Source organism: Siniperca chuatsi, linkage group LG5 (assembly GCF_020085105.1).
Source record: "Siniperca chuatsi isolate FFG_IHB_CAS linkage group LG5, ASM2008510v1, whole genome shotgun sequence".
In the NCBI taxonomy this organism is placed as follows: Eukaryota; Metazoa; Chordata; class Actinopteri; order Centrarchiformes; family Sinipercidae; genus Siniperca; species Siniperca chuatsi.
Genome location: NC_058046.1, coordinates 11,474,286 through 11,492,509, shown reverse-complemented (window position 1 = coordinate 11,492,509; position 18,224 = coordinate 11,474,286). Strand labels below are relative to the sequence as shown.

General features: G+C 41.2%; 1 protein-coding gene across 1 annotated transcript; it reads left to right on the top strand.

Moving 5' to 3' along the window:
• Positions 1-7,876: 7,876 nt before the first annotated feature.
• ccdc92 (coiled-coil domain containing 92) lies at positions 7,877-17,542 on the top strand. The gene is made up of 4 exons (XM_044197000.1): positions 7,877-8,013; positions 13,399-13,570; positions 14,189-14,230; positions 15,607-17,542. The coding sequence occupies exons 2-4, from the start codon at positions 13,435-13,437 to the stop codon at positions 16,413-16,415; spliced, it is 987 nt and encodes a 328-aa protein (XP_044052935.1). The 5' UTR covers positions 7,877-8,013; positions 13,399-13,434; the 3' UTR covers positions 16,416-17,542.
• The last annotated feature ends 682 nt before the right edge of the window (positions 17,543-18,224 follow it).

The window sequence follows — 18,224 nt, the reverse complement described above, 5'->3', positions numbered from 1 at the left end:
AGGCCTGTCTTAAAGTTTCAAGGCAGAGCAATGCCCCTGCCTGAATGAAAATACAGCATGGAAAGAATTTCCTGAAATGAAACTCAATCACATTTGCCACTAAACAGCAGAATATGCACTGGAGGAATCATCAGCAAAGTCTTGGGTTTGAGTGGCTTTTCTGTGGATGGAGCAATAACAACATTAAATGTAATTCATAAATGCACTGAAAATTGTTTTTCCTTTTTACAACTGTTCAATTTCTTCCATCTGAGACCTTGAAATGTTCTGACTTTTGTCGCAGAGGAGCCTTTCTTCAGAGTATAAGGGTGGACTGGAAGCCAAGGACGACAGTGGTGTTACTGAAGATGGTGTGGCAGTGGAGGCCATAATCCGTGGCTTTCCTGTGCTGACTGGTCTCACAGAGCTCAGCTGGTGTTGGGTTTCCATCCAAGCAGCTGGGCTAGGGTGTTTTGTGGTCCTGTTCAGTCCTCTTTGAAAGAGGATAGTCAAGTAGAGTCCCTCCATGAGGCCCTGAGGACCCTGCCACTGCAGCCACATGGAGGAGAGGCGTCCCTGTTGCAGACGTCTAAAAAGACAACAGGGAGGCAGAGAGCAGCTGGAAGACTCTGGGAGATATTGGCAATAGTTGAACACAGCACCAGTGTGAAGGAGAATACCTGGCAAGTGACTTGGAAGGTCTTGAATCAGAAGTTGTCAATATGGGTGAAATGTGTCTGACTCAAATGGTGGGAAGAAATAAAAGACACTGGTTAAAAAGCAAATGTTTTCAGTTCAGGGAGGTTGCTCAGACAGGGTGGGGTGCGCTAAGCTTGTGAAGCAGCTCTCCTGCTGGGAGAGGTGCAAGGTTAGGTGAAGCTTTTCACTTACCCCCACAGAGGAAGTGGACAACTTTAGGAAGGGCCTTGACAGTGTGTTGATTGGGCCTTTTCGTCAATCTGACTGATCTAGTGTTTCTTGATCTGGGAAGGCCTCAGGGTTGAAATGGTTTCCTTGTATTTTGTCTGGCCACACAGATGGTGGAAAATAGCTCTGTAGTGGGTTTTGCTTGGCTAGGCAGCTCTGTTTTATTTGGAGTCCTGTGCTAAAGGATGAGTCGCCCAGTTTGACTGGAGCGGGCCCAAGGCCTTTGGAGATCACACAGGCACTAAAATCCATATGTGAGATGTATAAACAGCAGCCAGTGTTTATTTACAGCATTTGATCCTTCAGCATGTACCCAATGCTTGCTAGCTCCACACTCTAGAAAGAGGAGCTGAAGTCTAACATACCTGGGTTGGGTAAGGGCAATAAGCAAACACAGTAAACCACAAACTGAAGCAAGTTTCACAAACATTTCTGTCAATGCAATGTAATTTTAGTATTCTGTACAAGAAATATAATTAAACATTATCTTCTTATTTTGCTGCAGATTTAGAGATTACAGCAAGGACTTCAAGGCTCATCCTGACCACTATCAACGTCTACATAGATTTAAGGAATAGTTCAATATTTTATTCACTTTCTTGCCAAGAGTTACATGAGAAGATTGATACCACTCTCACATCTATACACTAAACATGAAGCTACAGCCAACAGCCAGTTAGCTTAGCCTAGCATGAAAATGGTGAATTGTTGTTTTTACACTTCGGATTTTCTAGTGTATAAACAAAGTCTGCTATACTAAGCCTTAAGTTAACCCACTGCTACTGTAGTTGTAGCCTTGTATTTACTGGATGGATATGAGAGTGGTATCAATCTTCTCATCTAACTCTTGGCAAGAAAGTGTATTTCCCAAAATGTCAAATTACTCTTGAGGCATTGGTCATGTGTTTAGCGGGTCCCTGATGAGTATTTTGACTTTTTCATCTTGTGCAGTGCAAATGGGAGAGTTTAATGATGGGTGTTTTAAGGTTGGGTTAGGGTTAGGTTTAGAGGCCTCCATCACTCACAGAATTAAACTGTGACTGCTCAGACCCCCAGCAGAAATAAATGCCAAATTCCAGTACTCTCAGTACAGTTTTAAAGACACAGAGTTGTGCAGCATACTCACAGCAGGATTTAAGACATTACTCTGCCAAAACCATAGGAGCCACAGGAGTCACAGCCATATTACATAGATCTCATGTATATGTATAGATTCCTCACAGCCACAAGGACATTTCAAGCACTAGCAAGTGTTTTAGAGCTTCTGTAACCTTTTCATAGAGTACATTTACAGTTCTACTGATTATATTTCAGAGACGTGCTCTCTCAGCTTTTGAACTTCCAGTGTCCAAAGATTCCTTCTTTACATACTCAACCAGTGGTTAGAAGATGGATAATCGTGGGCACATGAAATGAAGAAGTCAGCAGAATTCTCATCCTTATTGTGACTAGACACCAGGATGAAATATTTCTATTGAAAACATGGAAAACCTACAACCAGTCTCTTATTTCTCTGGAAAAACAGAGATTCTTTGAGCTGTATCTCATAGCAGTGATTATGGTGGTGCACAGTGGAAGGCTGAGGTGGTCGAAATAGGAGCCTGGAGGATTTTATGGCTGCTCTGAATCCAGGAAAGGCATGTCTGCTTCTGCTTCTCTTCTGGTTGTCAACTAAAGTGTGATAATCCAAGAGGAGAATATCCACCGCAAACCACAAAAGGGTTTGCACATAACGTTACCACACAAGTTCGCCTGAAGCATGAAACATATGATACAGTCAATTATGACACTCTTATTTCTAAATCTAAAGCACTGGCATAGATGTCTCAAAGATCAGTGTTAGGCCCAGTATTATTTAATCTGTATGTTAATGATCTCCCACAACCATGTCAAGGGATAAAATTGCAAATGTATGCCGATGACACTGTTGTATACACACATGAAAAAACAGTTGAGCTAGCAGCTGTAAAACTAACAAATGTGTTAGTTTTAATATTGGCAAGATGAAGGAGATTCTCCAAAACCACTATATAGCTGTTGATACGATGACATTCTCATCAGGGATGAAAAGATTGATATAGATACTGAATTTGAATATCTGAATCTAAGTCTTAATTATAAGAAAAATTGTAAAAAGTTAAATGCAACTTGGCAAATTTTAGACAAATTAGAATGTAATGTAACCAAATGACTCTCATTTTATTGATTTTTTCTGTATACAAATATCCTTGCTTTTGATTTGTCCAATTCTTGCTGACATGCTGTGAGTGATGTACTTCTTTTTGTCCTGTTTGTTTAGTGCTGCTCTGTCACTGTACAACACATCAAATGGTAACATTATGTTTAATATGGTGCATGTTCCCTTACAAATAAATCACATAAATCAATCAATAAAGCACACTAGTTGATATTATGTCTTGATTCTTTTTCTTTTCATTGTCACTTGGCCAGACCATAAAGTGACTTTTTTACATTATGAAATCTGAAATGAAACGAGAGTTGTCTGACATATGCACTTGCTTTACTTAAAATGCCCCTGCATTCTCTAAATTATTATTTTAGTTGGCTTATCCAGGCTTTACTCAAATACTCACTAATACTCAAAGCTTATTGCCATAATTGCTTTCCTTTGATTTGTCCTGTGAGCCCTCATGTTTTCTATTTCATTAGCTCATTTAAACTGAGTTATGTGTCTTATCACAGCGTGTCTTGTACCAGTTTGTGTGGAAGGATTACACCATGGCACACATTTTTCCTGCCGAGGCTGGCTGTGCGGGCACATTGAGTTACAGCCACTTCAAAGTCTGGTGTTAGTGGTCCATTAACCACTAGTAATTAAAGTGTCACTTTAAATGGCATCGAGCACACTACTCTCCCTGGACTGTAAAAAAATGTAAAAAAAAAAAATAAAAATTAGTTGCATAGAAAGCATGGTTTCCTGCAGTCCACCCTCATTACCAGAATAAAGGCAGAGACATTTTGGCAGTGGTGGTGTAGCGATTCCATAGCAGGGCTTTCCATGTGGGCCCTATGTAACATGTTGGCTATAATTTCCTCTCTGTGTTCACCTATGTTTTGTCAGCTCGTAAATTTGTCATGAATTAATTGGAAGGTACAAAACAGTGTCAGAGAAGCTGATTGCTGTTGAAATAACCTTTACTTTAAGTGCTCATTTCACATATTCTGGCCCCTGTATTTTCAAATGGCCTCATACAGTATAAAGTCCAGATGCTACTGGCATTCATACTGTGGATACTGTGTAAGGACTTAAAAGGACAAATACTTTCCATGCCACACAAGCACAGAGCAAATCAAAATAGAAAAGTCTCTGGGTCCATTTACCATTTGACAGAGAAGATTCAAATGTCTGTTATAGACTCAACATCTGGCTAAAACATGATGAGTAGCCCTATGAAAAAGGCTGTACCCTTGTGTTTATATGTGGGGGTGATGATAGTAAGTATGAGCACGCACAAGCATGTACACTGACTGCCTGTAGTGTCTAGAGATTAAAAAAAACTTTATTGTCTATCACGTAATGATATAAAATTGTCTTAGGTTGGGGCTCACAAACAACAGAAACACATAAATCCATAAGGAATCTTATAATGGCAAATTATCTAAAAACATAATTCAGCTACGGTTAAAATGTTGCCCAATTGTATTTTACATTATGATACTGTATATCCAGTGTTAAATGCACTATTATTATAAAGTTGAAATAAGTTAATGCCATCGCAACTGTCAGTGGCTTACTTTGAAGTTTTCACATAAATGACACATTCAGTTCAACAGTTGAGCGATTATGACTTTCTTTGGACAGACAAATAAAAAAAAGGTCTTGGAAAATTAAATTAGGTTTTCAGAGTTTTAGAGGCATTTTGCCTTGCCAACCTCAATATAATAACTGTAAAACTATTACAACCTGAGAAGTGTTAGTATTGGCAGCTTGTCAGAGCATGGGCAGTAAAACAGTGCTATTTGAGACTGGCTGCCATGTGCTTAGAATTCATTTGTAATTCCATGAATTTGACAAGGACCTGCGCTATCTGTTCACAGTCCAGTAACCATACCAATGAGACACATTCAAAAATGATATAAATTCGTTTTTTGACACTCATTGATGCGTGACTGATGCCCAGAAGTTGTAACAAAAGCTTAATAGTTCACTCATTACTTTTCCAGCAGTATAACATATGACGTTTTGGGCCCATGTCCAGCACCTTTGCCACCGTCTGTACGGCATCACTTGGAACATTTTTGAGTGCATGGCTGTGTTTGAAAGAATGTATTTCCTCGCTTTCTTCATAAAAAACAGAATATCAATCTACAGACACACTCAGCTGTAAATCAGAGACACATTTATGAGGTCTGCCAGATTGTTAAAGGAAATCCTACTGTGGACACCTCAGGTGGGAGAGAAGCTTTGGTCAGCTTGTATGAAGGACTTTCCTCAGCTGGATCCTTCCCAGCACCGGATCACCCGTAGGCAAAGGCCAAAAAAACAACGACTGTAAACTGGTTAGAGTCACAGGAGGAGTCCAAAGTCAATCCTGCTTGTTTTAGTTGGTTGATTTGTCTCACTGAGCTATACTTTACTACCTGTTATGATATATGGAGATCCCTAGCAGTGTGTAAGTAAAACAAATCACAAGTAAGGTAGGGGTCTCTGTTGGGGAATAATTTTTCACCACACTTTTGCTGGGGCGAGGATAACTTACCTTCTGCTCAACTGGTTGCTTTCTGCAGGCGGCTGGGAAGTGTGCCAGAAACACTAAAAAATAGAGAAATGAGAAGAATTTAATCCCTATCACAAACATGCCAAAGCCAGGGAGAGATTAAAGGCTGCTTCCGAAAAATAACATTTCTAGAGGTGGACAATAATTCCATTTATTCCACACGATATTTTCTTTTTACATGTGAGACTCTTTCTCAGGTTGGTAATGAAAACTGATTCTTTTGTTTTTGTTTTGTATCATTTTACGCAGTAGCTATGTCACTGAGGAATTTCTCTTGCCAGAAATAATTTAAGGTGATATTATGGGTCAGTATGAAAAGGCTACTGTTTCCCAAGTGTTCATACCTCAGACTAGGAGTTAAGAGTGCTGATATCACTTAAGATTAGATAAAGTTGAATTATTCCTCTGGAAAACTGCATAGGGAGCAGTAAATAGTACAATGTATTATAACTAGATTTTAACAAATCAAATGAAATGCATATACTGTCATAAACATACATAACAGACCATTCAGATATTAGAATAAATTGAGCATAGAAAGTGTATGGAAGTGTAGATTGGAATAGAATAAACTTTATTAATGTGTCACTCATCGTTCAACCCTCATAATAGGACCATTCAAAAGACGTTGTGATCACACACGCACACACACACGCACACACAAAACATTGGAAAAATAAACCGTAATACACTTGCTGGAGTAACATCAAACATACAACACAGGGTAAAAAAACTGTGAAATTTAGATTTAATGGATTCATTATTACATCTATCAACTGCGGCATATCTACCTGTTTCTACATGTTTCTCTTGCTAAGGAAGCAACACCACACCTACATTTGGCAAATGCACTTTGATGCTGATGCTGTCCTGACAAAATATGCTGGCCATAAGGTTGTGTTTGATATGGTTCTTAATTTATTACCCTCAGGTTTATTCATTAACTATCGGCACTTCTGTTCCTCACTGACAGACAGTACTCTGTCAGGACTTCTCAAATCATTTCTTAAAAACAAATTTAAATCATTTCTCTAAAATAAATTTTGCATGATAGATATATTTTATGACATTTGACAGCTGATAAAGCCCACACATTTACTTGGTTGCAGTCTGGCATCTGACATAACAAACCTGTCACCAGTTCTAATAAATGCATATCCACTTGAATAGCCATATTGGGTGTGTATTTACCTACCTACCTATATCTATGGCAGCTTTAAGGCAGTAGTAGCTCTTGTAACCCCACACTGCAGCAAGAATGCCCAAGGAGTCAAACATATGTGTTGGCAGAAGGGCTTAAATAGCATACTGCACATTGTACTGTTGGCTATTAGCCAAAATAACACAGACATCTATTTGCATGTGTTGCTGAATGTCTAATTGTTTGATTATAATAGAAAACAAATCTGTTAAGATCAGACCCATGTTTCACATTCCTTTACAATCTCTAATGACAAGAGACCACTAGAGAATCCAATGTAGGATTTTACCATAGATTAATTTCTAATATGCATAAATTCATTGAAAATATGAAACATTAAAGATTATTATGGTAAATTAAAGCAATGAAGATAATAAGACCAATCACTGTGGGATTTGTTGAAAAACTTAATAGATTAAAAAACAGTATGAATGAGTGATCACAATATACTGTTGTAGTATCCCTAATCTGCCACTGAAGGGCAACACTCCCCTCTGCTGTCCACCAGCTGTACTCTTTTCATCCGCTTTCATCTATTTTCATTAATTTACTTCACCGCGGCAGTTTGGCACGTGATGGACATTAAACCTGACTCCTAAATACAGTGTAGTAAGCGTTAAGAAATTAGCAAATGTCTGACTTACTGCAGCAATGCTATATTCCGGCGCTGTCACTAGATGGCGTGAATGCATCTCTCTTGAACAGGTGACATATTCTGTTGCTATGGTGATGACGCTAGTGACTAAAAACTGTAGCACGACCCTGACAACCGCTACAACATTTCATGTCAAATAAGGTTAGTGAAACCTGTATTGCGGCATATGTTCATATGTTGTTAGAATTCAAGTTGTAATTCGAAATGCTAGTGTTGAATGACATGATTAGAAATAATAGTGACTGAATGTCTTTAGGCTAGATAGATAGCTAACGTTAATTTACCATGGTTTCCCATGATGCATCGCTTTATTTTGTCTAGTAGCTCAGGGAGATGATGACAGGAAACTGACACAGCCACACTCCCCTCTCACCCGACCAAGGCGATCCCCTGACAGCATCACCGACATGCCCCGCAAGGCAGAACTCTCTTAGCCGGTGTGGCTAGGCTGCTCAACGACAATTTACAACCTTTTACAAGATATTCGACGGCTGCGTAGTTTTAGCCATAAGGTAAGCGCTCCACAAGATAATGTGCTGTTGTAGCCTCGTTAACGTTAGCTGTTCAGCTAGGCTAGCATAATTAAAGCCTCATACGTAACGTTACTCCACCTATATGGAGGGATTGTTTGATTCAAAGACATTTTAAAATCCAGATATTTTAATATCACTTTGCTTGTCTGCAAACGCAATAAAGCTTATTTTTCGGGTTTTAACTGCCATTTTTCAAATCGACATTAATCCAAGCTTATTGACTTCATGGACATTTTAACCCTTATAATGGGTTTGCCCGGGTTATTCCTGTTGTTTCTTCGTCAGAAAAAAAATTGAATAATAGGGTGGCAGCTGTTAATTATATGCCCAATGTTTGTAAACCCTGGACTTTTATTGCAATTAAGCCATGTGTGGTGGATTCAACATATACCGAATTTACCACAACACCCCCACAATGCCAAAAAACATTGTTTATATTCTACGATTCGTACATTTCCTTTTGTGTATAGCAGGATATTACTAGGGTGACGGATTGTAAAGGGAGTTTGGTGTGACGTTTTCCCCATTCAGTAGAGAATAGCACGTATCGGGCTAGCTTGTTTGCGGTTCCTGAAACTGTACAGCTCCTCCCTGGACAGCAGCAGTACATAACATTAGCTGTAAGGACAGCCTTTGTGATGACCGTACGAAATGCAGTGATGGCATCCTACAGTGCATCAGGTCATAAAACAATAAGGAAAGTGAGATGTTTTGAAGTCGTTCACAGGCACCTGTCACCAACCCCGGTTTTACGACCACTAACGTTTTGTTTGATAATGATTAAGAAGGTCATGTCCTGAATGATAGTGCTGTCTCTGAAGCTTGATAATAACGTTTGTGTGAAGTAATGATCCTCTGGCAGCTACTGCCAGGACCAGCAGCGGTTTAATGTGAAATGTGGGTTTGGGGTGCTGTCCGCAATGCAGGTGCTGAAATTGAAAGTGCCGTGGAAAGTATCAAACGTCCCTGCCGGCTAACACGTAGCTTATGTCCTGTTAAAACTATAGGCAGTGTTTTTAATGCTTATACTGGTTAACCTTTAGTTGTTTATCTGTTTGCCTTTTTTAAAATTATTATTGTTGACATGGTAGGCGTTTAGGTTTCCTAAAACATAAGCGTATGCAAGGAGTAAGTTGAGTGTCTAAAACGCATTTCGCCCTAAAATACTTGCAACAAAATTAGAGAAGACAGTAGTCCACATTGTCAAAACCAAAGATGAAGTATGGACATCTGTGTGCAAAGAAACAGAAAAGGAGAGGAAGACCAGTCACTGCTAAGCTCTTGTTGTGGTAGCTACTAGCTAATGTTTCATGCTGCTGCAGTTCATTGATTATTTATGTTCTCCTTATCGTGAAATGCTGGTTTGTGCATTAGGAAAAAATAAACATGGAAAGTCAAGGAACACGTCACACTGGTTTGACATTATTCTCTGCCTTTTAAAACAAACGTAGTTACTGATAGATTTGCATTTACCTCATACATTGTCTCTGAACAAAGAGAGAGAAACTTTATTGTCTCTCTTGAATTCACTAAAACTCTATACTCCTATACTCCTATGTACCACTGTCACCTCCATGCTATGGCATGAGCCATGTTTTGAAGTTGGCTGAGGTCATGTCTTTACAAATAGAAAGCTATCTAAGCTATTCTAGGAAAAAGCTGGGATGAGAGATATGCTTGTAGCGCAGGGTTTACCGGAAGGACTCCACATTACTCATCAATAATAGATGATCTCTTCAGCCTTTATGACACACCACTGCCTCTATTTGTGATTATAAGTCTGTGTTTTGGTTATCACATGCTTTCCTTTTTCCCATTTAAGCCATGAAGAAAAAAATCACACCGACAACTTCAGAAACTAGGGAGTGTGTCCAGTGAAGTATCATGGAATATATTATTCATGTTAGTGAGCTGATGATGTAATAGTGAGAAGCTGTGGGATGTTTTTTATTGAAGTACACTTATGTATGCAGGGAGAAGCTTTCTCTGCACTCAGGAGGGGTGTTGCAGGGATCAGTGTGCTCTCAACTCTCAGCCCAGTACAGTTGTCTGGCAGAGGGATGGAGATGTTGGGGCTGAATGATTGTTTCTCTCTCTCTGGCTTGGCTCTTGAGACAAGGACGTTCAGTGAAGGGAGGGAGGAGGACGGTGGGGCAAGGCAGGGAAGGAAGAGGCTTGCTTCAGACTGGCAGGCCTTCATGCCACACCCAGTGTCATTGTGATGTCTATCAATGTGTTTAGCTTTGATTTTTTTTGTTTTGTTTTTTTTGTTATTGACCATGGTATGGACACTGAAAGAGATTTTATTTTTTTATTTTCTAGCAGAAAGAAATGTCATTCCTGCTATCTGTTGTATTTATTTACATTCCTCCAAAAAATTTAAAAAACGCACTTCAGGAGGTCATCAGCAGTCAAATGACAAAACAGCCGGATGGTGTTTTTATTGTAGCTGGTAATTTTAATCAAACAGACCTCTATTTTACCTAAATTCCACCAGCATGTCCACTTCCCCGCCAAGGGAGCAAATACACTGGACCATGTGTACATTTCTGGCAGCTACAAAGCTCTCCCTCACCCCCATTTTGGTCAATCAGACCATATTTCCCTGCTCCTCCTACCTACGTACACCCAGCTGATAAAAAGGGTCAAACCATCAGTAAAAACAGTTAAAGGGTGGACAGATGAAGCTACAGCAGCTCTGCAGGACTGTTTTGAGTGCACAGACCGGGCGCCACCCAGGAGAATAGGAATATACATCATCAGTGACATCATACATCAGCAAATTTGTTGATGATCACAAAGAAACTAAAATCATTCCCCAACCAGAAAGCCTGGATTAATAGAGAGATGAGGGCTCTACTCAGAGCCAAAAAGCTGCCTTTCGGTCAGGAGACAAGGAAGCATACAACACCGCCAGAGAAAGACCGAAAGCTGGCAGCAAGGAGGAAAAGCTGAGACATCAGGAGAGACTGGAGAGAGATCTCAACACCAACACCAAAGATATGTGGCAGGTGATTACAAACATCACAGGCTACAAAAGCAGGAGCGCCCCCATCGTGTGTGAGGCCACGTTACCAGATGAGCTAAACACATTTTATGCTAGTTTTGATCTCCCTGACAAAGAGTCAGCTGTAAAGTCTACTCCGCCTCCAGAAGACCGGCCACTGTCAGCATCCACAGCGGATGTGAGAAGAATCCTGCTGAGAGTGAATATGAGTAAAGCTGCTGGGCCTGATAACATCCCTGGCTGTGTACTAAGAACATGTGCCAATCAGCTAGTTGCTGATGATGATGACATTTTTAACATATCACTGTCACAGGAGATTGTTCCCACCTGCTTGAAGACAGCCACCTTCTCTCACTCCCATACTGATAAAGTGCTTTGAGAAACTGGTTCTCCAGCACATAAAGAACAACATCCCAGCCAGCCTGGACCCTCACCAGTTTGCTTTCAGAACCAACAGATCCACAGAGGATGCCATCTCCACTGTCCTCCACTCAGAACACCTACATCAGAATGGTGTTTGTTGATTTCAGCTCAGCTTTCAACACAATCTCCCCCAAACTGATTGGCAAACTTAGCACTCTGGGCTTGAGTACCACACTCAAGGATACTTGAGACAAGTATCAAGTATAAGACACTTGGATATTGGACTTCCTTACAAACAGACCCCAGACAGTTCGGATTGCCGGCCACACCTCCTCTCACCACCCAATCTAGTGCTCAACACCGGAGCCCCCCCAGGGCTGTGTGCTTAGCCCCCTCATGTTCACACCGTACACCCATGACTGCAGCCCCGACATGGAGACAGCTCTGTTGTGAAGTTTGCGGATGACACCACCATCATCGGCCGGATTACAAACAACGATGAGACTTCATATTGGGAGGATATCAACAATCTTGCAGAGTGGTGCACAGAGAACAGCCTACTGCTCAACTTCAGCAAAACCAAGGAGCTGATTGTTGATTTTAGGGAAAAGGAGGCAAAGACACACACCCCTGTCTACCTCAATGGAGCTGAGGTGGAGCAGGTGAATAGTTTTAGGTTCCTGGGAATCAACATCACAGAGAACCTGACATGGTCATCTCACATCTCCACCTTGGTCAAGAAATCTCAGAAATGGCTGTATTTCTTAAGGAAACTTAAGAAGGCAAAATTCCTGTGCCAAAATCTTGTTAACTTTTACAGAGGAGCAATAGAAAGCATCCTGACTGGAAACATCACAAACTGGCATGGGATGTCAGGGAGGGCTCTGCAGTGGGTGATTAAAACCGCTCAGAAGATCATTGGTACCAACCTACCGAGCATCAGTGATATTGGTGAGGTGAGTTGCCTGCGCAGAGCCCAAAGGATACTAAAGGACAGTACCCACCCCAGAAGCATCTGCTGTCGTACCACCAGACCACAGAGCAACTTCTTCTCTCAGGCTGTGAGACTCCTTAATTCATCCTCAGCACTCCACAATGTAAAATAATTTTCTTTTCTATGACTTATTATTTATTTACTGATCTACTGTATATATATACTTTTTGAGTAGCATAAAGGGAAGTAAACAAAATCTCATTATATAACCCTGTATTGTAAAATGATCAATAAATCTATCTTGTATCTTGTATGTTGTATGTTGTACCAAGTGAAGCTGTGCATATACTAATCTGGTACATATACTGTATATGTACCAGATTACATGATCTAATTTTTTAGACTTTTCTAATTTGCCACTTTAATTTCAGTGTAAGGCTTGAATTTGATTTTCTTAGGTATCTTATGTGCTGTTGAAGAGTATTTCCACTGTATGTACTAACAAAATTACTATATAAAGTGTAGATTAGATTAGCGTATATTAGATTAGTGTTACCTTTCAGATGTCTGAGTTTTGAAGGCCCACACTGCTCACTCTCAGGTTCTCAATCAATAGCTATATTTCAGTGATTGCTTGCTAATTACAGCAAGCAAAAAAAGGCCAGCCTTATTAATGATGATAGCGTACACACCTACTCTGCATATTAATAAATGTGCATCATCACTTTTTCATCAGCATGTTTGCTGCTCTTTTTATCAACGCACAGGGTTAAAATTTTTACACTTGCTCTGTTTGTTGAAGTGCCAAGTGGCCTTCATTGTGAATGGATTTGATGGTATTATCCAATAGTGATTAATTCGATCTGTCATCTAAAGCAGATTGCCTTTGCCAGTTGGCAGACAGAGCAAAGTTGGACCACATCCCGAAATCCAGATGTTTATGGGCGAAAGGGTGAGAAGTAACGGTCTGTTTGCCAGATGGGCTGAGTTTTGTTTATCATCTTCTCCTTCTCTCTCTTTTTCTCCATCTCTCCTTGTTTTCTGTCTTCTGTGTCTGGAGGTTGCAAGGCTGGTGTGTGTCTGAACATAATCAGTCATGGCATCAGCAAATGTAACACTGGAAAATCAGCTGCACAGTGCGCAGAAAAACCTGCTCTTCCTCCAGCAGGACCATGCCAACACGTTGAAGGGGCTACACGCAGAGATCCGCAGATTACAACAGCAATGCACAGGTGAGCACAGCCACAAGTAGCCACTTCTAAAACCGGGACATTAAAGAACTTCTTAAGAGTATATCTCAAGAACAGATGGAACATTTGAAAACAGTAAAGCAAACAATAAATGTCAGTAATGATCCTATTGTCCTCAAATTCATAACCGGGACAGATGTACGTAGTGGATATTTGGGACAAAATGTAAACAAGAGGCTGTGTGCCACTATTAAACCTTTTAGAGAGAATATGATGACTTATGGGAAATGCACTCAAGCATTAGTGAGTACACCCTGCACTGTAGCAATGCAACACAGCAAAGCCTGAATTGAGTATACCACAAGGAATAGAAAGACTCCTCCACAAAGGGAGGATATAAAGATGGTCACCCAGGAAAACAGGACATTGCATGCTTTAGCCCTGATTTCCCGTATCCTTGGCTAACCTGTCACTAAAGCTGATGTGGAACTCATTAATCTTGTTAAATGAATACTTCGCCATATGGCAAGCACTTGACACATTTTCCCCAAACATGCATTGCTGCTAGTTAGTCTGTGTGAGGAGCATGCTGTTTGATAGCTGCCCTTTTGCAACCTCATGTGACGCAGACATGTAAGTAACCCTCTCCTTTTTTCACAGACCTGACATATGAGCTCACTGTGAGAAGCTCTGATCCCTCAGGTAAGCCTCCATCATACTCTGGTAAACACGCACATCAGTTTTACCACTAACTTTCGATGTCTAGTCTCATTAGTTTCCATCAATATTAATTTGTTGCAGAAATGTAATTACTGGTAACATTCTGAACTGTGGTTTTGTTGAAGTGTGAGTCCTGTGTGGGGTTTCATCTAGAGTTAGTGTTCTATGACAGTAGTAGGAGTACAATTATATTTTTAAACAAGTGATTCAAATTGTGAAAGTGCAGACACAACTCTACAAAAGTCAATGGTATAAATCTGTGTTTTTTGCTGAAATAGAGGTCTGTGTCAGTGCACAGGCCTGAGAGCAGGGGGCTCTACCTGTTTCCTGGTAACAAAGTCCCACCCAGGAAGCATTGCATTGCATTGTTGGACTCCCTGCTGTTCATTAGAGCTCCCACTGCTCATTGCCAACTGCCCCTCCCCCTATGTTACCAAAGCCATGACATGGAGTCACAACACTGGTCTGATTCAGACCCAGCTCCACTGTCTTTATACTGGCTTGAAGTACAGCACAGTACAGTCAGGGAGGCCCCTGGCAGGCTGCATACAGTTTAATTTACTCACATGACCCCACTGATGTGTGTAACTGAGCAGGAGGCATGTTGGATCTCACCAGGATGACAATATGTTATAGGTCTTTTAACATGGCTGGCCCAGATCTGAGCAATATTATTAGGGCCTCCAGTTAGAGGCACTATCATGTTAGTGTGGGACATCTCAGAAATTGGAGTGCAGGAAATGAGATTATCTGTCACAGCGCTAATGCACAGCCTGCAACCTGCTTAATGCAGCAGGGCTCAGCTGCTCCAGCTGGGGAGAAAATTTACCAGCCCCCCTTTCAAAACATTAAGGGAAAGCAACAGTCATCTTTCTAACCATCCCTGTATTTGATACTGAGTTTAGGAAAACTTGCCCATTGTGATATATACACATTTATATACATAATATATATAAATGTATTTTTTTCCATGGTTTTTGCACATGTAGAAACATGGCTGTATAGGCTGTAACTGGGTGGGGCAGGGCAAGGTGGCCGCAGCAGTGATGAAGGTCAGAGGAGGAGAACAGTGCCCTTGCTGTCTACCAGATCTGTAATGTGAGACTGGCACTTTCTGCCTACTGCAGATGAGTCTCCATAGGATCTTACTGTCTCTGTCAGCTGACAGACTGTCCATAGTCAGTGTCTGCACTTAATGTACTAATGGTTGGTCAGGTCTGGGGATATGTATGTCTCTGGGTGTGTATTTCTTGTGTGCACTTATTTATCTGTACTTATGTTTGCTTTTTACTACATGTATGCATCTGTGCATACATGTCAGAGCTGCTATTTTAACAGTTTTTTTATTGTGTCTACAGACAGCAGTGAGGTCCGATGCAAGGAGCTGCAAAGGAGATGTGAGGAGCTGGAGGCCCAGCTGAAGAAGAAGGAGGAGGAGAACACAGAGCTGCTCAGGGACCTTGAGCAGAAGAACGCCATGATCTCCGTCCTGGAAAACACCATTAAGGAGAGGGAGAAGAAATACCTGGAGGAGCTCAAGATGAAGAGCCACAAGCTGGCTGTTTTGTCCGGGGAGCTGGAGCAGAGAGCGAGCACTATTGCTTACCTTACCTCACAGCTTCACGCTACCAAGAAGAAGCTGTTAGCCGGCAGTTCGTCTGAGGCCAGCCCCAACGTCAGTCCAGTCACCTCATACAAGCCCACGCCTCCACCATCCAAGGACAGGCAGCCTGAAACCCCACGGCGGCGCATGAAGAAGAGTCTTTCCCAGCCTCTTCACCCAGAGTTGACAGAGGTGTATCGGCTTGGCCCGGACGGTAGGCGGCTGGTTCTGCGGGAGACAGTAGACGCCATGCCCGACCCCACACCCTTCTTGCAGGCTGGGAGAGAGTCTCCTGAACCACAGGTGATGCGAGAACGGCCTGCCGTTATCCCTCCTATTGCCTCTGAGCGGTCCCCTGTCGGCCCCCTGGGTGCTACGGCCAGCCCTCGTCACAGCCCCGCCCGGGACCGTCAGTACAGGGCTCATGTGGGCGTGGCGCACCGCATCCCACATGGCACCACTCCCCTGGCCCCACCGCAAGCAGAGCTGGAGACACTGGCAGTGGACCAGGTCAATGAGGAGAAGGTTGTGCGGAAGCGCTCGGGAGCCGACAGGACAGTTTAACACTACAATGCTAACATTCACAGAAACGCACATCTACTGTATACACCCTACTACCCTACACTGCAAGAGCAGGAAGGAGCCTGACCCACTGTGTAGCCTGCTTTCTACGCAACACTGCGAAATGAAAAAAAATACTAAATTATCATTTTGTTCATGGTATTCCATTAAGACTTTTGTTTTTCTTAATATACATTACAAAAGGACTACTATAAAGCATGCCAAATGTTTCTTATTTACAACCCAGTGAGATCTTGTATTATACACATCTTGACCTTTTGCTTCGACTTTCACTTCATTCTGTCTCATGTGGTGCATACAACAAACTCTCAGCCAAATATCTGCATCAGTGCCTGCTCGACCGGTTTAACCATATACAAGCTGTGTAGTGTAGTCATGGCTAATAGTTACCTTTACATATCTCTGTCTGCTCCATCTTCTCAACAATAGTCTGGACATATCAACAAACTATATAAGATGTGTGCAGCTGCATAGGGTAGAACTGGAATTATTAAACTTAATACTCCCCCGAATGTCTTTCATCTTCTTCTGTATCAGTATAATAACGTTACTGTAAGTACAAGCTGCATAATGTGCAATTGAAATTTGCTTGTGAAACGTGAAAGAGCTGTAACTTCACCTTTCTTTCGTTGACTGGCAAAAACAGCAGCGGTGCACATGTAAATGCAGTATGAAATGATGGTGAACAAGGCGTATATATGTGTGTGTGTGTGTGTGTGTGTGTGAGAGAGAGAGAGAGAGAGAGAGAGAGAGAGTGTGTGTTTCAGAGAGAGACAATGAAGGCCTGTGAGAGAATTAAGTTTTGGCTTAAACAAAATCTACTGATCTTATTTGTGATACAAGGGCATTTTTGAAAACACTGCTGTAATAGGATTTTGTGATATTACTAACTGTACTTTATAAAGGCTGTACATTTGTAATGAATTCTTTTTTAATTTATTGTTCAATAGAGAACACAAAAGCACCTCAGATATTGACAGTAGCCACTGCACCACCAACATGACGGTAATTATAATCACTTAATAACCTGCTTTTCACATTAATATCACTTGTCCTTGAAGTATACGTATAAATCAATACAATAAAGCAATGCTTTTTGGGTTTGGTTACTTGGTTTCTGTTTGTACATATGGGTGACAAACTAAAGGAAAAGACAATATTAAGTGTCTTAGTGAGGTGTTGGGCCATTACAAGCCTCCAGAACAACTTCAGTGCTCCTTGGCATAGATTTGACAAGCCTCTGGATGTCCACTGGAAAGATGAACACCATTCTTCTACAAGATATTCCCTCATTTTGTGTTCAAAATCTTCCATCGGTGTTAGGTCAACCACAGTTTGGTTGAGAGCTGGTGATTGTAAAGGTCCTAGCATATATTTCACATCATGTTCAGACTCATCGGACCATTCAGTGTCCCCTTGTGCCCTGTAACTAATAGTGTAATTAGTTATTGATACCAGGGTATAATAAGAAGAGTAACAACATTATATGTGAAAGCTAAATTCTCCGATCACTGAGCTGTCTTGCTAAAGTGCACTTCAGAACTGATTAAAGAAGGGAATAGTGACCATTATGCTCTACGGATTATCTGTCTGCACCCACAACCATTCAGTATCATATTATTAACATCACAGTGTCTCACAGCAACAACAACTTAATGTCACACTGACTCCGAAGAGTGTGCTGTTACTGATGAGAGATGAGTTTCATTGGAAAAGCAGTGTACCTGTTTATACACATGTGTATGTAGTTCAACCAGTTCAACCACTACGTGTCCTCCTTGATTCACAATA

Bases quoted from the DNA above. Each gene is read 5' to 3' on its own strand.
- ccdc92 (XM_044197000.1), top strand. From the start codon at position 13,435: ATGGCATCAGCAAATGTAACACTGGAAAATCAGCTGCACAGTGCGCAG. The intron at 13,571-14,188 runs GTGAGCACAGCC...CTTTTTTCACAG, and splicing joins ATTACAACAGCAATGCACAG to ACCTGACATATGAGCTCACT. The intron at 14,231-15,606 runs GTAAGCCTCCAT...TTGTGTCTACAG, and splicing joins GAGAAGCTCTGATCCCTCAG to ACAGCAGTGAGGTCCGATGC.